Source organism: Heptranchias perlo, chromosome 3 (assembly GCF_035084215.1).
Source record: "Heptranchias perlo isolate sHepPer1 chromosome 3, sHepPer1.hap1, whole genome shotgun sequence".
Lineage (NCBI taxonomy): Eukaryota > Metazoa > Chordata > Chondrichthyes > Hexanchiformes > Hexanchidae > Heptranchias > Heptranchias perlo.
In genome coordinates this window covers 23,604,547-23,623,516 of record NC_090327.1, presented here as the reverse complement: position 1 = coordinate 23,623,516, position 18,970 = coordinate 23,604,547, and the positions used below count along the sequence as shown (strand labels likewise).

General features: G+C 44.2%; 1 protein-coding gene across 1 annotated transcript in view; it reads left to right on the top strand.

Moving 5' to 3' along the window:
- tsnare1 (T-SNARE Domain Containing 1) overlaps positions 1-18,970 on the top strand; it is a 619,881-nt gene that overhangs the window by 376,056 nt on the left and 224,855 nt on the right. Inside the window, exon 7 of the mRNA XM_067978551.1 lies at positions 4,632-4,685. Coding sequence (XP_067834652.1) covers positions 4,632-4,685 — 54 coding nt within the window. The remainder of the gene's footprint in view (positions 1-4,631; positions 4,686-18,970) is intronic.

Below are 18,970 nucleotides of genomic sequence, written 5' to 3'. Positions count from 1 at the left end.
TGAATTACTTAGGGAGTGTTGTCATTGTTGTTCTGTAGGAAAATGTACAGTTTACACACAGCAAGATCCAACAAACAGCTATGGGATAAATGACAAGAAAATCTGTTTTGGTGGTGTCAGTTCAGGGATAAATATTGGCCAAGGCACCAGAAGTATTTCCATTCAGTGCTGTGTTCTGCTGCGGATTCCCATGGCCTTTATTTTGTTTTATTACTGAGGAATCTAGTTGCAGGGTTAAGGCCTACAATGCATGATACCACGAACATAGAAAAAAGTAGGAAAGAAGAGGAAGTAAATCAAGTAGTTGTTAGATGATACCAAGCTTGGAATATAAAACCCTATAGATTATAGGGAGAGAGGGATAAGGAGATTAATAGAGGGCAGTGCCCTTTTTTGAAGGGCAATGTAAAGTGATTGTTATTAACTTGCAGTATGGCAGTAATCTCCAAACTTAAGCAATTATTCCTCACAGTTTTCATCTTTTTTTACAAATGTGCGTGCCTGTGTGTGTTACAACAATCAGCAGTGGAGCGGAAAAAGTACCAATGGCCTTGGGGAAAGCAGTAATGACCTTGGGAGAATTAAGTGGAATGGTAGTCCAGGACTAGAAATTAGAGAATGTATCAGGAAATACCACAGCCGAACCTAATTTCTTTCCTCCCCTCGGCCAGTTTTGGTTGTATCTCATTTAGGTAAAATGATTAATGCTCTTTCTGCCAATACCTAAAAGGTGTGCAATCCAACATATTATTAGCACAATTAGCAGCTAGATGGATTATTTTATGGTGCTTAAGAGGTATGAAACATCTGAGTATTATCTTTCCCATCTGTCATTTTTTATGTGCCCTTAAGTATGGTAACTTTGTCAAAATGAATCATCAATAAAATTACACCTATTTGCTCCACAAAAGACCAGCATTTTATACAGTGAATGATTAAAGTTCATTTCAGCACCAATATTGTTTTATTCAAAGAATACCGAGGAAAGATTCCCTCTAGTCACTATCTGTTAGTGACATCATAAAAATCATCGGAGTATTTAGTATGGTTGTTATTTCTAGCAAAGTGCATTCTAAGAGAACAGGTTTATGATTTTGCCCAAAGTAGCAGTCAGAGGAAACCTTACAATGTTGCTAACAGACAGCAACTGGAAGTAATCCCTTCTTATGGTGAGTTAACAAATGCATAAAAAATTACGATAAAGAGAGTAAGAAAAGACCATGAGGCCCAAAAGTGCTCATCTTATCCATTAGATGGTGCAAGCTCGTACACCAACCTCCCAAACCAGTTGTAATACTAACTCCTACAGGAGGCATAAAACCCCAGAAAAAACCTGTGACTAAATTCAATCAAAACTCTGGGAAATTCTTCCGCAACTCCCTCAAGCAATCACCTTGAGACCATGGCTACATCAATTGGGTGAGGAGGAAAAATAGATAGAGCTGCAGTATCTCTTGTTACATTCTCTACTTGATACAAAGCATCCCTTTCCAATATGTTCCAATGTCCTTACGGGCATAAGGCCGTACAGGCCTAGTAAAGACCATTTCCATCTATTGTGCCAGTCTAAAAGGTCACAGACTTCCTACTCAATTTTATCTCTTAGTCTACAATAGCCCTGCCTGCCAAAAAAAATCCATCACCCCCTTAAAATTTATAATTTATGACATCCTCCACTTGCACTGCCTCCCTCGATAGACTATTTCATCACCCTATGCTTGAAGAAGTTATATCTTAACTGTTTATTCAACTTTTCTTGTCTGTGCTTGGATCCATGTCCTCTTGTCCTAGATCTTGTGTTAATATTGAACATCACTGTGTCTATTCTCTTTAGGGTATTAAATCCTTCCCTGATAGCCGAGGTACCCAATTCCGTTTATTAACTTAATTGCCCTTCTTTGTACTCCCTCCAATGTCTCTTCCCTATGGTATGGTGCCCAAGGTGAGGGCATACAAACTAACTCTCATTTCCTGGGACTTTCTGCTCAATCCCTCAATCTATATATCCTAATATCCTGTTTGTCCTTTTCACCATATTTGCGCTGTTGGTTTAAGTGTTTTTCCCACTAAATCCCCCCAAATCCTTCTCTGGTAATGTATCTTTTAGACTGTTCCCATTGATTTTTGTGCTCTCACTGTTTGTTTTCTTTTTGCAGTTTCATGACTTTTCATTTTTCTACATTAAAGAACATCTCCCAATTTTTTGGCCCAACCTCCCAATCTATCGAGACCTCTCTGAAACTAGTCCAGTTGTGCCCCTTCTATTCACTATAGTGCCCCTCCCACTATCTAATTTAATATCATCGATAAACTTGAAGAGCTTTTGTTTCATTCTCCAATAGACGTTGAAAACATCAAGTCCCAGAAATAATCCCTGCAGCACCCCACCAGTCACATCTTTCTCTACTGATACAGCTCCCTTAACAACCACCCTTTGCCACTTCTGACTCAACCAGTTTGTTATCACTAAAGAAGCTTCCCTCCTATTGCAAGCCTTTTTTTATCTTGGAAAGTAATTTCCTGTGAGTTACTGTAGAAAAGGCTTTGCTAAAGTCTAGGTTTATTAATTCTATTGAGTTCCCCACATCAACTAACTCTGTCATATCCTCAAAGGACACATCATAGATTTGTCTAGCAAGATCTACCACCTATAAATCCATGCTGATTACTTTTTATCACACTATGTTTCATGTGGTGCCTCACTATTCTTAGGAAAATTCCTATTACTTTACCCATACTAATGTCAAGTTCACAGGTCTACAGTTCTCTGGGCTATTATTCTGTTGTGTTTTCATTATATAAACTGGCACCACATTTGCCTCTCTTCAGTACCTTGGTACAACTCCTGTATTTAGTAATTCTCTTAAAATGTCTGTTAGGATGTGACTGATTTGCCATCTCTTTTAATGCTCTCTTATGATGTCTGTCAGGACTGCTTGCCTTGCTGCTGTCGTTTTAGTATTCTTTCTGGGTAATTTCTACACCTTATCAGTTTTTTTCTTCCTCTTGCCCTTTAAATTTTAATTGTGTATGGGGATGGCAATCCTCAGGCTCATTTGTAAATGCTGGCACAAAGAAGCCATTAAGAACTTCCGCCATGCCTTGTTCATTTGTTATCATGTCCCTCACCCCCACCCTGGAATCCTTCAGGGTTCCACTATTTCCTTTGTCACCTGTTTTCATTGGATATATTTAAATACACTTTTCACATTTTTTATATTTGCTACAGTCCTAATCTCCCGAACCATTTTGGGGCCACCTAATCAAATTCTTTACTTCTTTTGCCTTTTTTGTACACTCGACCCTATCTTTAATTACACCTGTATTTCAATCCACGACCTTTATCCCTTTTCTTCCGCATTAATTCTCTTGTTGCCCACATTAGTTTCCTACCTGGTCTAATGCACTTAATACTCAATGGAATATATTAGTTTGTTGGTCTCCTAATTATGCCTTTATACATATCATGTGTAACAGTATATGCAATTTATGATTCTTAGTTCCTTCCTCATCCCCTTGAAACTTGCCTTTCTGAAACCAAAAAGCTTTTCTGTACTCCTTTTTAAATTTTTTTTACATGAATCTTAATTTAAACTCCACCATATTGTGGTCATTGTCATTTAGCCAGTCTCTGATTTTGACCATGTCCGCCATTCCTTGAGTGTCAGCAAGTCTACTATTGTTCTGCCCCGTTACAGTTTCCGTGACTGTGAATCATGCAACAGTCCATAATCAATAGTAATTGACTTTTTTGATTCCCAGTGTAGTCTTCCCAATTAATGCCAGGCAAATTGAAATTCCCCATCATGATCACATTAGCTTCCTTACACATTTCTCTGATAAAAGTAACATTCCCCACCTATATCTGTGTCTGATTTGGTGGCCTAAAACATAATCCTATAACACAGTCCTATACTAGTTTCTAGATCTTCTATACTTGAACTCATGCTATTCATCTCAGTTACCATCTTTAAAATACATAGCCGCTGGACCTTCCATTTTTTTCCCTTCAGTCCCTTCAGAACAGTCTGTAAGCCTCCTAATTGTTCTGTAGTACTAATTATTTTTGCAATTTCATTCTACAATTATTCAGTGTTAGAAACGCATGGACAGTAATGGGGATCAGTTCAAAAGCCAATTTTTTTCCCCCTCCAGAAGGTTGTAATTCTTTCTAGGTTCCATGGATTTTCATAACACTCCAGGAGCTACATGGTCATATCTCATTTCCAAGTCTTGATGATGAATATTGGCAGGCAATTCAGCTTTGGAACCCATCACCCTAATTCTATCCTTACCTTATGTCCATACATGTTGACTTTCCAACATGGGTCATTAGATAGCAATGAGGAGAGGAAATCTGACTACATTTTACTGTACTTAGCCCAGTAACTGGTGGAAATTGTAGCAATCCTTATGGATATCAGCATAGACCAGAGATTGAACCAGAGGCTTTTCATGGTCAGTATCTCATGGTTTCACTCTGTGCGGTGCATTTCATACCTAAGTCATGTAAGGAGCTTTTTGTTCTTAATGTTCTATATTTACTTTTTTGAGGTTTATGCGATTATATAAAGACTAAGGCACCTAAACCTGCCGCAGTGAATCTCTGAGTTAATTTTCTCTTTTCACAGAAAGTTGCTGAGAGATCCAGAGCATTGCTTCCTGCAACACAGAAAAACAGACAGGTATGTGAATGTGTTTGCTTTGCAGTTTCGCACCGGGCATATCCAAGTGAAACATGCCACTACACAAATGGAATCCTTTCCTCTCACACCGTAAGCTCAGTTCTTAAGTCAGTGACTATTTTCCTCAGCTCCTTGTCACTTACAATAGGTGACTCCATTAGCAAAAATGTGACCCTGGAGAGGGTTGTGCGGGCCAGTGGTTTCCAGTAATCTGAAATGGTAAGGCGATTGCATCGAGCTATTTCTGCAACTTGATCAGATTTGCAACAGCTTGCATCCTCTTAAAACCACTGTAACTAACAAGATTGTGTCCCTGGGCTTTAATAACCTTTACAAACAGTATTGGTGCATTAAACCTCTGTGTTTCTTTCTCTGGATTGGCAAGAGATGTTTATCTTCTAGTCAGTTGTGGGTTTTTGGCAGTGCCCATCCTTGACTCTGCTGTTTTTTTTTGTGGTCTGGAGATTAAATGTGCAATAGCTTTCAATAGCTGAAGGAATTACCAGAATGCTTACCAATGAGATTTATCTTGTCCCCGCAATTTTTATTGTAATTTTTTCAAATATAAATATTTTAATTCTTTTTTCGATTTCATGTTTCTACTGTCCATTTTAGTTGCTATAGTACCACAAGAAGTGTATGATGGGATAGCATGCCCTACTGCTGTAATTTCTTGTTCCCAATAATGGCTGTCCTCACTATCTTAGAGAGAAAACAGGTCAATTTTGTGTGAATATAATTGTCACATTCATCTTGTCAACAACACTGAGAGCATGGCTGGTATGAAGATGAGTCATGCCTCCAGTATTCTCACAGGATATGCATAGGTACTCATGACTTCACTTATTTTGGCCAAACTGACATGTTGATGAGGTGAGATGAAGTAAGGTGGGAGGAGGCATAGACCTGTTGGGCTGAATGGTCTGTTTCTGTGCTGCAAAATTCTATGTAATTCTCGTAAGGTCATTGTTTTGGCACTGTGTTGCTGTTTACACTGTTCGAGGATGGGTGTTCTAACTTATAATTTACTCCTCAAAATAATAGGGTTCACAGCATTAAATGTTAGACATTCACAGATTAATTAAGCGTACAATAATTAAACATACTCTTAACAGCAATATTTATGACAAAACTTTGCTGGAATTTGAGCCGGGAAATTCAAACACATTGCAGTTCTGAGCTCAGTTTTCTAGGTTGTCCAGACCTAGTCGAACCTCGAAGTATCTGTTCCAACATTCATTTTTTATACCTTTTTTTTCACCCCTACTACGTGACAGTTCGCATGTTTCATAGCTACATTACATCGTTATCATTCAACACTGATTTTCCTGTCCTTGCAGCCATAAATCAGAGCTAACTCCCTTTACTTGACTCACACTCCCTAATTTTCCAGCTTCAGTGACTCCCTCCTTATGAATGAACAAATGGAGCTTTTCTGCCTGTTCTGTATCTGTGTAATCACTTCAGTTTTAATGTTCTTTTCACATAGACCAGTACAACTCTCCAACTTTGTTACCTTATACCATTCCATTCCAATTTCCTGCTTCGGAAAAGGATGATGTAGTCCCTTCTGCAGATCTTGTTATCAACTAATTAAAGCTCTCTGCTTTTAATTAGGTTTATTGTCTAAACTGACCATTGCTTTAAGTTCAGTTTTAATTCAACAATTTAGTGGTCACTGAATCTAAGTTGACTTATAGGGCTCGATGTTACCAGAGCTGCGGGTTCGCGGCGGGGGGGGGCTATTGGGCGCGTGGGTAACGCGCCCGGCGAAATCAGTCTGCCCCCCGCGCGTTCGCAGCCTAATTGGATCCACTTACCTGGTCTTCCGGGTTCCCCGCTGCTGATCTGCGCGTCGGGCGGGCTGCGCATGCGCAGTAGGCTGTGTCAGCTGGCGGAGCTCTATTTATAGGGGCAGTCCTCCACTGACAGATGCTGCAACAAACAGCAAAAATTACAGCATGGAGCAGCCCAGGGGAAGGCTGCTCCCAGGTTAATGATGCCTCACTCCAGGTATCATTAGATGGGGTGAGGAGGAGGGGGAGGACAGAGATCTTCCCCCCGGCGGGCGGGAGGAAGTGGCCTGCCTCTACCACCAGGAAGGCCTGGCTCGAGGTGGCAGAGGAGGTCACCTGCACCACCAACATATCACCCACCTGCATGCAGTGCAGGAGGCGCTGCAATGACCTAAGTAGATCAGCCAAAGTGAGCACACTTATTCAGTCCCCTACATCTTTCTGCCACGTCACCGCCCCCACCCCACATCTCCTTCCGCACTGCCAACACTACTCTGTCACATCACCCCTCATACCCACTCAAACCTCATCCTCATCTTACCTGCACTTACTCACCTCGCCAGTACTCATCCCACCACTACCACTCAACCCAATCCTCATACAATCTCATGGCTCTATCTCAAACTCACCATCTCGTGCATCTCTTTCACGGTCAGCCTCACTCAACCTGCCACTACCTGTGTTGCAGCCACGGGGCATGCATCACATATGTGGAGTAGGAAGCATAAGGCAAACGTGTCGTGAGCATGAAGGGTATGCACAAGGGTGTTTGAGGGTTTGTCATGGTTTTTACTTATATTTAATTTCTGATCAACTCACATTACATATTATATTGGCACCACTACTGCCACGTCTTTGCGAATCTTGTCTGGTTTGTGCAATAATGCCCTTTCCTGAGGATCACAATGAAGACCCACAACTGATGACACCCATTGTGCCACTGCAGAGTGGGTGTAGGTGTTATTTGCAGGGCTTTTTTGTGCAGACGACTGAGAGACGTCGGCAATGTCCCCGGTGGCACCCTGGAAGTATGTGGAGGAGAAGTTGTTGAGGGCAGTGGTGACTTTGACAGCGACAGGTAAGAAGATGGTGCTCGGGCCAACCGGGAGCAGCTCGGCATGAAGGAGGCTGCAGATGTCCACGACTACATGTTGAGTGACTCTGAGCCTCCATGTGCACTGCTGCTCAGAGAGGTCCAGGAAGCTGAGCCTCGGTCTGTGGACCCTGTGGCGAGGGTAGTGCCCTCTGCGACGCATCTCTCTCTGCGGTTGCCCTCCGTCCTGCCGTGCAGGTGGATATGTCACAGCACTCTGTTGTGGAGCTCCATTTGTCAGAGGTGGACGGCGAAGCTGGTGAGGTTGGTGATGCTGTTCGCCCTCCGAGGAGGTCAGGACTGCAGCTCCGGCGGCCCCCATCCGGAAGATGTACATCTGAGGGGGTCCGCAAGGTAGGTACATGTGTCTGGACACCGGGGTAAGTGTGTAAGTTGGTGAATTTTCTTGTTAGGAGGAGGGTGGTGGAGGCCAAACTTTGTCCCAAGTGACAGAGTGGCCTCCTGCAATGAGTGAGGGTCTCCCCCCCCCCACCTGTCAAATGGACCTTTGCAGCTGCCACAGGCTGACAGCTGCAACACGTCCATTTCAACTGGGAGTGTTTCCCCCAGTATGGGAAAGAGTCCCAGTTGTCTCTAAAATCCCACCCCTCCTCACATATTCCCTTAATCAGGTCTGTTGATGACCTGAAATACCTAAGTAAATACTGTCAAGTGGCACCCCGCTGGCTTTAATTGCCTGCGGGAGTCCCGCATGTGGGGGCTGCGCGCGCACGTCGGTGCGTCTGTGGGGAACCCGGAAGTGGGCGGGTTGGAGCCGAGCTTCCGACCCGCTCCGGGATTCCTCGATTTTCGGAGCCCCCCCTGCCAGGAACGCACCCGATAGCGGGTGCTAAAATAAAGTCCATAATATTAGCCGACTTCAAGACAGTTTGATTAACCCAGTGGATGCCACTGACTGCCTGAGCCACCTGCCTTCATGTTGCCTGCACCACCCTCTTCTGGGGCTTCCTGTCTTGGGTGCCAAAAAACGGGTCTCTCCTTGCTCTCATCTACGGAAGTGTCTGAAAGTCTGGGGACTCTTGCCACAGCTGAAGATCTTGACGTTCACCCTTCTGTAATATCAAACCTCTGTTGACTGTCTCTCCCCCTTCAAGTGCTTCTAGCCCTTTGAGCAGCGGCAGTCTTTTAAATGTTGTAGCAACACCACACTTTCCTCTCTCCCAGTTGTAGCAAGCCACTCAGAAGCAAGAATACTGTTGAAAACCTATCCTGCATATCAAAAGAGGCCTCATCCAAGAAAATACAATGGGTTTCTGATAGTATCGCGTGGCAGATGGAAGTCCTACCCCACCACATTTCGGGCAGCCAGAGGAAAATCCAGCCCTTCATTGGGCTCCTTTTGAATATAATGAGACTTCAGCTTATTTAAAGGATTGCAATACCTTGCAACAACACTCAACCATCACATCATTCTAATGTCACCACACATCTCGCTCCCTCTACCTCAGCACAATTAAAAGTGATTAACAAGTATCAGCTGTTAGTCAAAAATTCTGATATTCAGTGACATTTTGAATGCAGCAGCTAAAGTAATTTAAGATGTGCTGTTATTTAACATCCTGTGCAGCGACAGTAAGCCCCAAATCTCAGGCCATTTATCCGGGAAATATATTGGCCCAGATCCTGCTGGAGCTCGAGAATCGGAAGTACAATTTCAAAATTTGCGGACAACACCAAATTGGAGGGCATAGTTAATACCCAGGACGACTGTAACAAAATACAGGAAGACATTAATAAACATACAGAATGGGCATGTAATTGGCAAATGAATTTCAATATAGATACGTGTGAGGTATTACATTTTGGTAGGAAGAATAACAGGACCACATACTGCTTGGATAATATGATTCTAAATGGGGTGGAGGAGCAGAGGGATCTGGGGGTACAGATACACAAATCACTGAAAGTAGGGACACAGATTAATAAGGCCATAAAAAAGCAAACAAAGCACTGGGGTTCATTTCGAGATGGATAGATTGGTCCTAGGCCCAACCATCTTCAGCTGCTCCATCAATGACCTTCCCTCCATCATAAGATCAGATATGGGGATGTTTGCTGATGATTGAACAGTGTTCATTTCCATTCGCAACCCCTCATTTAATGAAGCAGTTCATACCCGCATGCAGCAAGACCTGGACAACATCCAGGCTTGGGCTGATAAGTCGCAAGTAACATTCGCGCCAGACAAGTGCCAGGCAATGACCATCTCCAACAAGAGAGAGTCAAACCACCTCCCTTTGACATTCAACAGCATTACCATCGCCGAATCCCCCACCATCAACATCCTGGAGGTCACCATTGACCAGAAACTTAACTGGACCAGCCACACAATTACTGTGGCTACAAGAGCAGGTCAGAGGCTGGGTATTCTGCGTCGAGTGACTCACCTCCTGACTCCCCAAAGTCTTTCCACCATTTACAAGGCACAACTCCGGAGTGTGATGGAATACTCTCTACTTGCCTGGATGAGTGCAGCTCCAACAACACTCAAGAAGCTCAACACCATCCAGGTCAAAGCAGCCTACTTGATTGGCACCCCATCCACCACCCTAAACATTCACTCCCTTCACCACTGGTGCACTGTGGCTGCAGTGTATACCATCCACAGGATGCACTGCAGCAACTCGCCAAGGCTTCTTCGACAGCACCTCCCAAACCCGCGACCTCTACCAACTAGAAGGACAAGGGCAGCAGGCACATGGGAACAACAACACCTGCACGTTCCCCTCCAAGTCACACACCATCCTGACTTGGAAATATATCGCCGTTCCTTCACCGTTGCTGGGTCAAAATCCGGGAACTCCCTACCTAACAGCACTGTGGGAGAACCTTCACCACGCGGACTGCAGCGGTTCAAGAAGGTGGGTCACCACCACTTCTCAGGCGAATTAGGGATAGGCAATAAATGCTGGCCTTGCTAGCGATGCCCACATCCCATGAACGAATAAAAAAAGATAGATTTGAAAAGCAGAGAAGTTATGTTAAACTTGTATGGAACCTTGGATGGTCCACATTTGGAGTATTGTGAACAGTTCTGGTCTCCATATTATATAAAGGAAATAGAAACACTGGGAAGATGCAAAAAAGATTCACTGAGAGATAATACCTATCAGGAAAGATTGAACAGGCTGGAGCTCTTGAAGATTGAGGGGTGACCTGATAGAGGTTTTTAAGTATGAAAGAGTTTGATAGGGTAGACGTAGAAAAGATGTTTCCACTTGTGGGGGGGGGGGACCAGAACTAGGGGTCATAAATAGAAGATAGTCACTAATAAATCCAATAAGGAATTCAGGAGAAACTGCTTTACCCAGAGAGCAGTTGGAACATGGAACTCGCTACCACAGGAGTAGTTGAGGCGATGAGCATGATGCCTTTAAGGGGAAACTAAATAAAAACATAAGGGAGAAAGGATATGCTGATAGGGTTAGATAAAATAGGGAGGGAGGAGGCTCGTGTGGAGCATAAACACCAGCATGGACCTATTGGGCCGAATGACCTGTGTTTGTGCTGTACATTTTAAGTAATTCTATGTAATCTTGCGGCATGCGCCTTCAGTTAGACTTCTTCCTGAACCCTTCAACTCTGAATTTTTTTGCGCCGTAACTCACTGGAAATGCAAGCTGACAATGGCATGGGGAGGGCAACAGGGCATCTGGAACCTTAGTGAACTGCGAGACCATTAGTCTATCTCCTTAACCAATAAGATTGAAGGATTGAGAAAGAAACAGGAATGACTGAGAGTGAGGGTGAAATAGAGTCAAATCAAATACAGAAAGAGAAATAGAGAGGGAAAGTAAGATTGGATTAAGAGAGAGAGAAAAAAAAGGAAAAGTAAGAAAAAAAATGTGATACTCTTTAAATACCTATGAATTTACTGCATGCAGGAATGAGACTGGACTGTTTCAAATGTGCCCTCTCTGATCCAGAGGGGTTGATTGGCATTGCATTAACAATTATCACGTCATTAAAAGATACTTGTGTTCTTAACCACTAGCCCTAACTTTCTGGGGAATTAATGAGCAAATCCAACAAGTTCTTAAAAATAACAGGGAGACTAAGGGCGAGATGTCGTTTGTGTGAAGCAAATGGCGGAGCGGCATAATTCGACGAGCAAGTTCTGAAGATTCGCAACTCATGGCATACCTTATATTCCCCTGAACTCGCTGGCCGATTGGTGCATTAATAACGGTGTATGTCATTAACCCCCTGTTAATCTTTCAGCAAGATTCGGCCTATTAAGTTTCCAGACTGGATTTAGGCCGAGGCTGAGATTTTCATCTATCTTTTGAACTCAAGTGGTGACAGGATTGGTTACGCTCATAGTAATGGAGTGGAAATTAGTTACGGGCCGTAAGTTAGACTCTTAACTATTCAATAATGCAAAAGGAGGGAAAAGAAAGTATAGAAATAATGGTACGGGTTTTAATATAGCCTCAAAACTGAGACCTTTCGAAACCTTTTGCATACAATGTCCAGACTCACATCAGTAAACCAAGGAGAGGAATTATTCACTTGCACAAAACGGAATTTAAAAATAACTTCATTGGGGAGAAATTGAAGGAATACAAATTAATTCTTAGGCCATGTCTAACGTTCAAAGAAGGAAATTGTTCAAAATGCAATGTTTATTTTCTGTTACTCCAGAGATATTTCCTTTTCCCTCTTTTTATCCTCCCATCTTTTGAATCTCACGTCACATGTGCAGAGATGTAGGGCTGCGGGTTCGCGGTGGGGCCGGCAAAATCAGTCTGCCCCCCGCGCGATCGCAGCCTAATTGGATCCACTCACCTGGTCTTCCAGGTTCCCCACTGTTGATCTGTGCGTCGGGCGGACTGCGCATGCGCAGTAAGCTCTGTCAGCTGGAGGAGCTCTATTTAAAGGGGCAGTCCTCCCCTGCAAAAAAATAGCAGAAATTACTGCATGGAGCAGCCCAGGGGGAAGGCTGCTCCCAGTTTAATGATGCCTCACTCCAGGTATCATTAGATGGGGTGAGGAGGAGGGGGAGGACAGAGATCTCCCCCCCCCCCCTCAGCGGGCGGGAGGAAGCGGCCTGCCTCTGCCATGAGGAAGGCCTGGCTCAAGATGGCAGAGGAGGTCACCTGCACTACCAACATATCGCACACCCGCATATAGTGCAGGAGGCGCTGCAATGACCTAAGAACGTCAGCCAAAGTGAGTACACTTACTCATTCCCCAACACTCCGTCTGCCACATCACCGCCCCCACCCCACATCTCCTTCTGCACTGCCAACATTACTCTGTCACATCACCCCTCACACCCACTCAAACCTCATCCTCATCTTACCTGCACTTACTCACCTCGCCAGTACTCATCCTGCCACTACCACTCAACCCAATCCTCATACAATCTCATGGCTCTATCTCATTCTCACCCTCTCATGCATCTCTTTCACAGTCAGCCTCACTCAACCTGCCACTACCTGTGCTGCAGCCACAGGGCATGCATCACATATGTGCAGTAGGCAGCATAAGGCAAATGTGTCATAGAGTCATAGAGTCATAGAGTCATACAGCACGGATAGAGGCCCTTCGGCCCATCGTGTCCGCGCCGGCCATCAGCCCTGTCTACTCTAATCCCATATTCCAGCATTTGGTCCGTAGCCTTGTATGCTATGGCATTTCAAGTGCTCATCCAAATGCTTCTTGAATGTTGTGAGGGTTCCTGCCTCCACAACCCTTTCAGGCAGTGAGTTCCAGACTCCAACCACCCTCTGGGTGAAAAAGTTCTTTCTCAAATCCCCTCTAAACCTCCCGCCTTTTACCTTGAATCTATGTCCCCTTGTTATAGAACCCTCAACGAAGGGAAAAAGCTCCTTAGTATCCATCCTATCTGTGCCCCTCATAATTTTGTACACCTCAATCATGTCCCCCCTCAGCCTCCTCTGCTCCAAGGAAAACAAACCCAATCTTCCCAGTCTCTCTTCATAGCTGAAGCGCTCCAGCCCTGGTAACATCCTGGTGAATCTCCTCTGCACCCTCTCCAAAGCGATCACATCCTTCCTGTAGTGTGGCGACCAGAACTGCACACAGTACTCCAGCTGTGGCCTGACCAGTGTTTTATACAGCTCCATCATAACCTCCTTGCTCTTATATTCTATGCCTCGGCTAATAAAGGCAAGTATCCCATATGCCTTCTTTACCACCTTATCTACCTGTTCTGCCGCCTTCAGGGATCTGTGAACTTGCACACCAAGATCCCTCTGACCCTCTGTCTTGCCTTGGGTCCTCCCATTCATTGTGTATTCCCTTGCCTTGTTAGTCCCTCCAAAGTGCATCACCTCGCACTTTTCCGGGTTAAATTCCATTTGCCACTGTTCCGCCCATCTGACCAACCCATCTATATCGTCCTGCAGACTGAGGCTATCCTCCTCACTATTTACCACCCTACCAATCTTTGTATCATCAGCGAACTTACTGATCATACCTTTTACATTCATATCCAAGTCATTAATGTAGACCACAAACAGCAAGGGACCCAGCACCGATCCCTGTGGTACCCCACTGGCCACAGGCTTCCAGTCACAAAAACAACCTTCGACCATCACCCTCTGCCTTCTGCCACTAAGCCAGTTTTGTATCCAAAGTGCCAAGGCACCCTGGATTCCATGGGCTCGTACCTTCTTGACCAGTCTCCTGTGGGGGACTTTATCGAAGACCTTACTGAAATCCATGTATACCACATCCACTGCGTTACCCTCATCCACACGCCTAGTCACCCCCTCAAAAAATTCAATCAAATTAGTCAGACATGATCTTCCCTTGACAAAGCCATGTTGACTATCCCTGATTAATCCTTGCTTCTCCAAGTGGAGACTAATTTTGTCCTTCAGAATTTTTTCCAATAATTTTCCTACCACTGATGTTAGGCTCACTGGCCTGTAGTTCCCTGGTTTTTCCCTACTCCCCTTCTTGAATAATGGTATTACATTAGCGGTTCTCCAGTCCTCTGGCACATCCCCTGTGGCCAGAGAGGTTCTGAATATATGTGTCAGAGCCCCCGCAATCTCCTCCTTTGCCTCACACAGTAGCCTGGGAGCATGAAGGGGATGCACAAGGGTGTTTGAGGGTTTGTCATGGTTTTTACTTATATTGAATTTCTGACCAACTCACATTACATATTATATTGGCACCACTACTGCCACGTCTTTGTGAATCTTGTCTGGTTTGTGCAATAATGCCCTTTCCTGAGGATCACAATGAAGACCCACAACTGATGCCACCCATTGTGTCACTGCAAAGTGGGTGTAGGTGTATTTGCAGGGCTCTTTTGTGCAGACGACTGAGACACGTCGGCGATGTCCCTGGTGGCACCCTGGAAGGGTGCGGAGGAGAAGTTGTTGAGGGCAGTGGTGACGTTGACAGCGACAGGTAAGAAGATGGTGCTTGGGCCAGCCGGGAGCAGCTTGGCATGAAGGAGGCTGCAGATGTCCACGACTACATGTCGAGTGACTCTGAGCCTCCGTGTGCACTGCTGCTCAGAGAGGTCCAGGAAACTGAGCCTCGGTCTGTGGACCCTGTGGCGAGGTTAGTGTGCTCTGCGACGCATCTCTCTCTGCAGTTGCCCTCCCTCCTGCTGTGCAGGTGGATGTGTCACAGCACTCTGTTGTGCAGCTCCACGTGTCAGAGGTGGATGGTGAGGCTGGTGATGCTGTTCGCCCTCCGAGGAGGTCATGACTGCAGCTACGGCGGCCCCCATCCGGAAGATGTACATCTGAGGGGGTCCACAAGGTAGGTACATTTCTCTGGACCCTGGGGTAAGTGTGCAAGTTGGTGAATTTTCTTGTCAGGAGGAGGGTGGTGGAGGCCAAACTTTGTTCCAAGTGACAGAGTTGCCTCCTGCAATGAGTGAGGGTCTCCCCCACCCCCCCGCCCACCACCTGTCAAATGGACCTTTGCAGCTGCCACAGGCTGACAGCTGCAACAGGTCCATTTGAACTGGGAGTGTTTTCCCCAGTATGGGAAACAGTCCCAGTTGTCACTAAAATCCCACCCCTCCTCACATATTCCCTTAATCAGGTCTGTTAATGACCTGAAATAGCAATATAAATAGTCTTAAGTGGCACCCCGCTGGCTTTAATTGCCTGCGGGAGTCCCACATGCGGGGGCTGCGCGCGCACGTCGGCGCGTCTGTGGGGAACCCGGAAGTGGGCGGGTTGGAGCCGGGCTCCGGGATTCCCCGATTTTCGGAGCCCCTCCGCCAGGAACGCACCCGATAGCGGGTGCTAAAATGAAGCCCGTAATGTGTTGATGGGAATAACTTATGACTGAAAATCTGTGTTGCTGATTTACTTTTTATAACTGTCCTTGTTCCTTTATTCCATAACCTTTGACTTTTAAGTTATATTTCTGATTTATTCTCTGATTGAAGGCCACACCCGTGAGAGACCCCTCACTCCCTATGATCAGACTGTGCCTTTTCCCACCCAATATATGGTCATTTGTATCAAACAGAAACCTACTTGAGTTCCTGATTCTATCACAATTCCACACATGATCCTCCACAACTTTAAAAGGTGGTAGAATTCATACATTACTAGACCATAGCTTAGGCTCTAAACTGCTAAATAGATTTACTAAATGGATAAGTAACCAGAAACAAATGAAAGACTTGAAAGAAAGACTTGCATTTACATAGCGCTTTTCAACTAGGCTAATATTCCAGTGCAGTACTGAGGGAGTGCTGCACTGTCAGAGGTGCCATCTTTCGGATGAGACGTTAAACCTCTCAGGTGAACACACAAGATCCCATGGCACTATTTCGAAGAAGAGCAGGGGAGTTATCCTCCATGTCCTGGCCAATATTTAACCCTCAACCAACATCACTAAAACAGATTATCTAGTAATTTATCTCATTGCTGTTTGTGGGAGCTTGCTGTGTGCAAATTGGCTGCCACATTTCCTACATTACAACAGTGACTAAACCTCAAAAGTACTTAATTGGCTGGAATGCGCTTTGGGAAGTCCAGGAGTCATGAAAGGCACCATATAAATGCAAGCCTTTCTTTTTTCTTTCATGACCTCAGGAGGTCTCAATGCGCTTTACAGCCAACAAAGTACTTTTGAAGAGTAATCACATTTACAAACAATGGCTCATTATAGAATTGCAGTAGTTACAGCCTTAATTATCTGTTCTCGGAAGATAGAAAGTAACAAACCGTTGTGTTGGCTATGCTGAACTGCAGTGTAAACTGGACAGGACACAAGATCCATGAATCGTAATCTTTATATGGCAGTTTGTTGCTGACTGTCCGTGGAGTCTTTCCAGCTTATCTCTCTCGATGGCTTAAGATGGATTATACAATTAGAAAAAGATAGGCTGAAGAATAGTTTTCACAAAATAAAATGGCAGGGACAAATAATATTTAGATGAGTGTTTTTTAGACTTGAAAAGAGCTGTCAATGCAAGTAACACTCATAAAATCCATGTATTTGAATTGTGTGGTGTGGTCCCCTCCCTCACAGGCCAGATACAATGGGGGGGGGGGGGGGGGTGAATTTCCGTGGAGGTTCTCCCGCTCAAATGCTATTACCATGGCCGTGGAAACCCTGGGAAAACAGCATAAATGTTTTTACAAGTGCAAGTGTGTGTCCTGCACTTACAGCTACCTTTAAGTTCAATGATCCAGCTACACATTTTTATACATAGGTATATGATCAGTTTTTTCTCTATTGTTCACTTTAGGGTGGGCTGAGGAGGGAGAGAGCTGAGCGAAACACAAATCGGTGTCTAAAAGAAAAAGATTGGTTTATTGTTCAGATGGGAACCTTCAGCCAGAACAGAATGGTCAAACTGGTTAATCCCCTTTAGAGGAATGAGAAAACAGAAGGGAAGGTTGAACATCACAGCTGATTGCACAGCTAGTCTGGAGAAATTAGCAACGCTGTCCTTAAAAGGAGCTGCACAAGTCAATCTGGTGCATTGAAATTCAGGCACTGAGAGAGAGCTTGTACCACAGCATAATTGGAGAAAATAATTACAAAGTTATGTTTTGTATTAAAAAAAATCTTTGAGTTGAAATGCTTGGATTGGAAGTATGTTGGTGTTGGAGATGTAGAGTAACACGATACTTGAGAGATCTCCTAAACTACACTTAATATAATTTATATCAACAGGAAATGATTTTAAATTAAGTCACCTGGGTGGACAATCAAGGCCTAAAATGCAGGACACCATCAAGTTTGAAAAGAGCAGGAAAGAAGATGAGGTGCATCAATCATGGAAACGTGCTTAATACAGGATGACGGAAGTGGATATAACTTACACCAATATAGATCGTTCAGGAAGGATGGAGAGGACAGGAAAGTTAGCAAGGTTACAGTATATGTAGAGGAACAAAAACTGTGCTGTAAAATTCTCTGCCTGTATCTGTTCAATGAGAAAACCACCCAGATGATATTTGGGGCTTGATACCAAGCCAAAATTAGAATGACTCATCACTTTATGGTGATATTAAAAAGACGAGTGAGAACAAGAAGGAAGCACTAACAAGGAACTTCAGCTAGCCCAACATAAATTGAAAATACTCAAGCGTGAAGGACCCTGAGTTTATCGATGTAATAGATGATTGCTTTCTGACTCAATCAGCCATGAGAGGCATTTCTTTCCTAGGCTTGGTTCTTGGGAGTGATCCAGGCACTATTCGGGGAGCAGGTGTGATAGTGAACTCAGCGTGATAACCTTCAATCTAACTTGGGAAATGGCAGAAGCAAGTAGCCAAACCCTAGTGTGTAACTTCAGATGGACAAACATAAAGGGTGAGTGCTGAGCTTAGTAACATAAATGGGAGGGAGAATCCTTTCAAAAACGTCATGCTGGAAGTATCGCACAACTGCAGAAAAGCAAAGTGAACAAAAATGCTCAGGAATAGATCAACAGAGGAATTAAAAGGAACATTTAAAAAAAAAGACTCTCCAAGCTATAGTGATATGGTAAAGGATGACCATTGGGCCCAGGATGATCCAGAAGCAGGTCATAAACAGATTAGGGTGGCCAGGAGAATTTGAAAGGTGAATAGCAACAGACACAAAGTTCTTCTGATACTATAACAGCCTATAAGAGGGCAGTTGGGAGGAAGTTAAAACCCAGAGAGCTCCATATGGAATTACAAATGAGGATGAGCAGAACACAGCAAACATGCAAAATGACGTCTTGGAGGTTTTAATCAGGGAGGACACTAACAATATATCATCCGACATGAAATACATCATGCATACTCTGGATTTTGGCATTAGTGAGACAGAAGCTCTCGATAGAGAGGAGATTTTTGAAACATTTCTTATGGAATCATTCGACATTGGAGAGATTCTGACAGACTGGCAACAGGAAAATGTAGTTCTCGTATTCATGAAGGGTA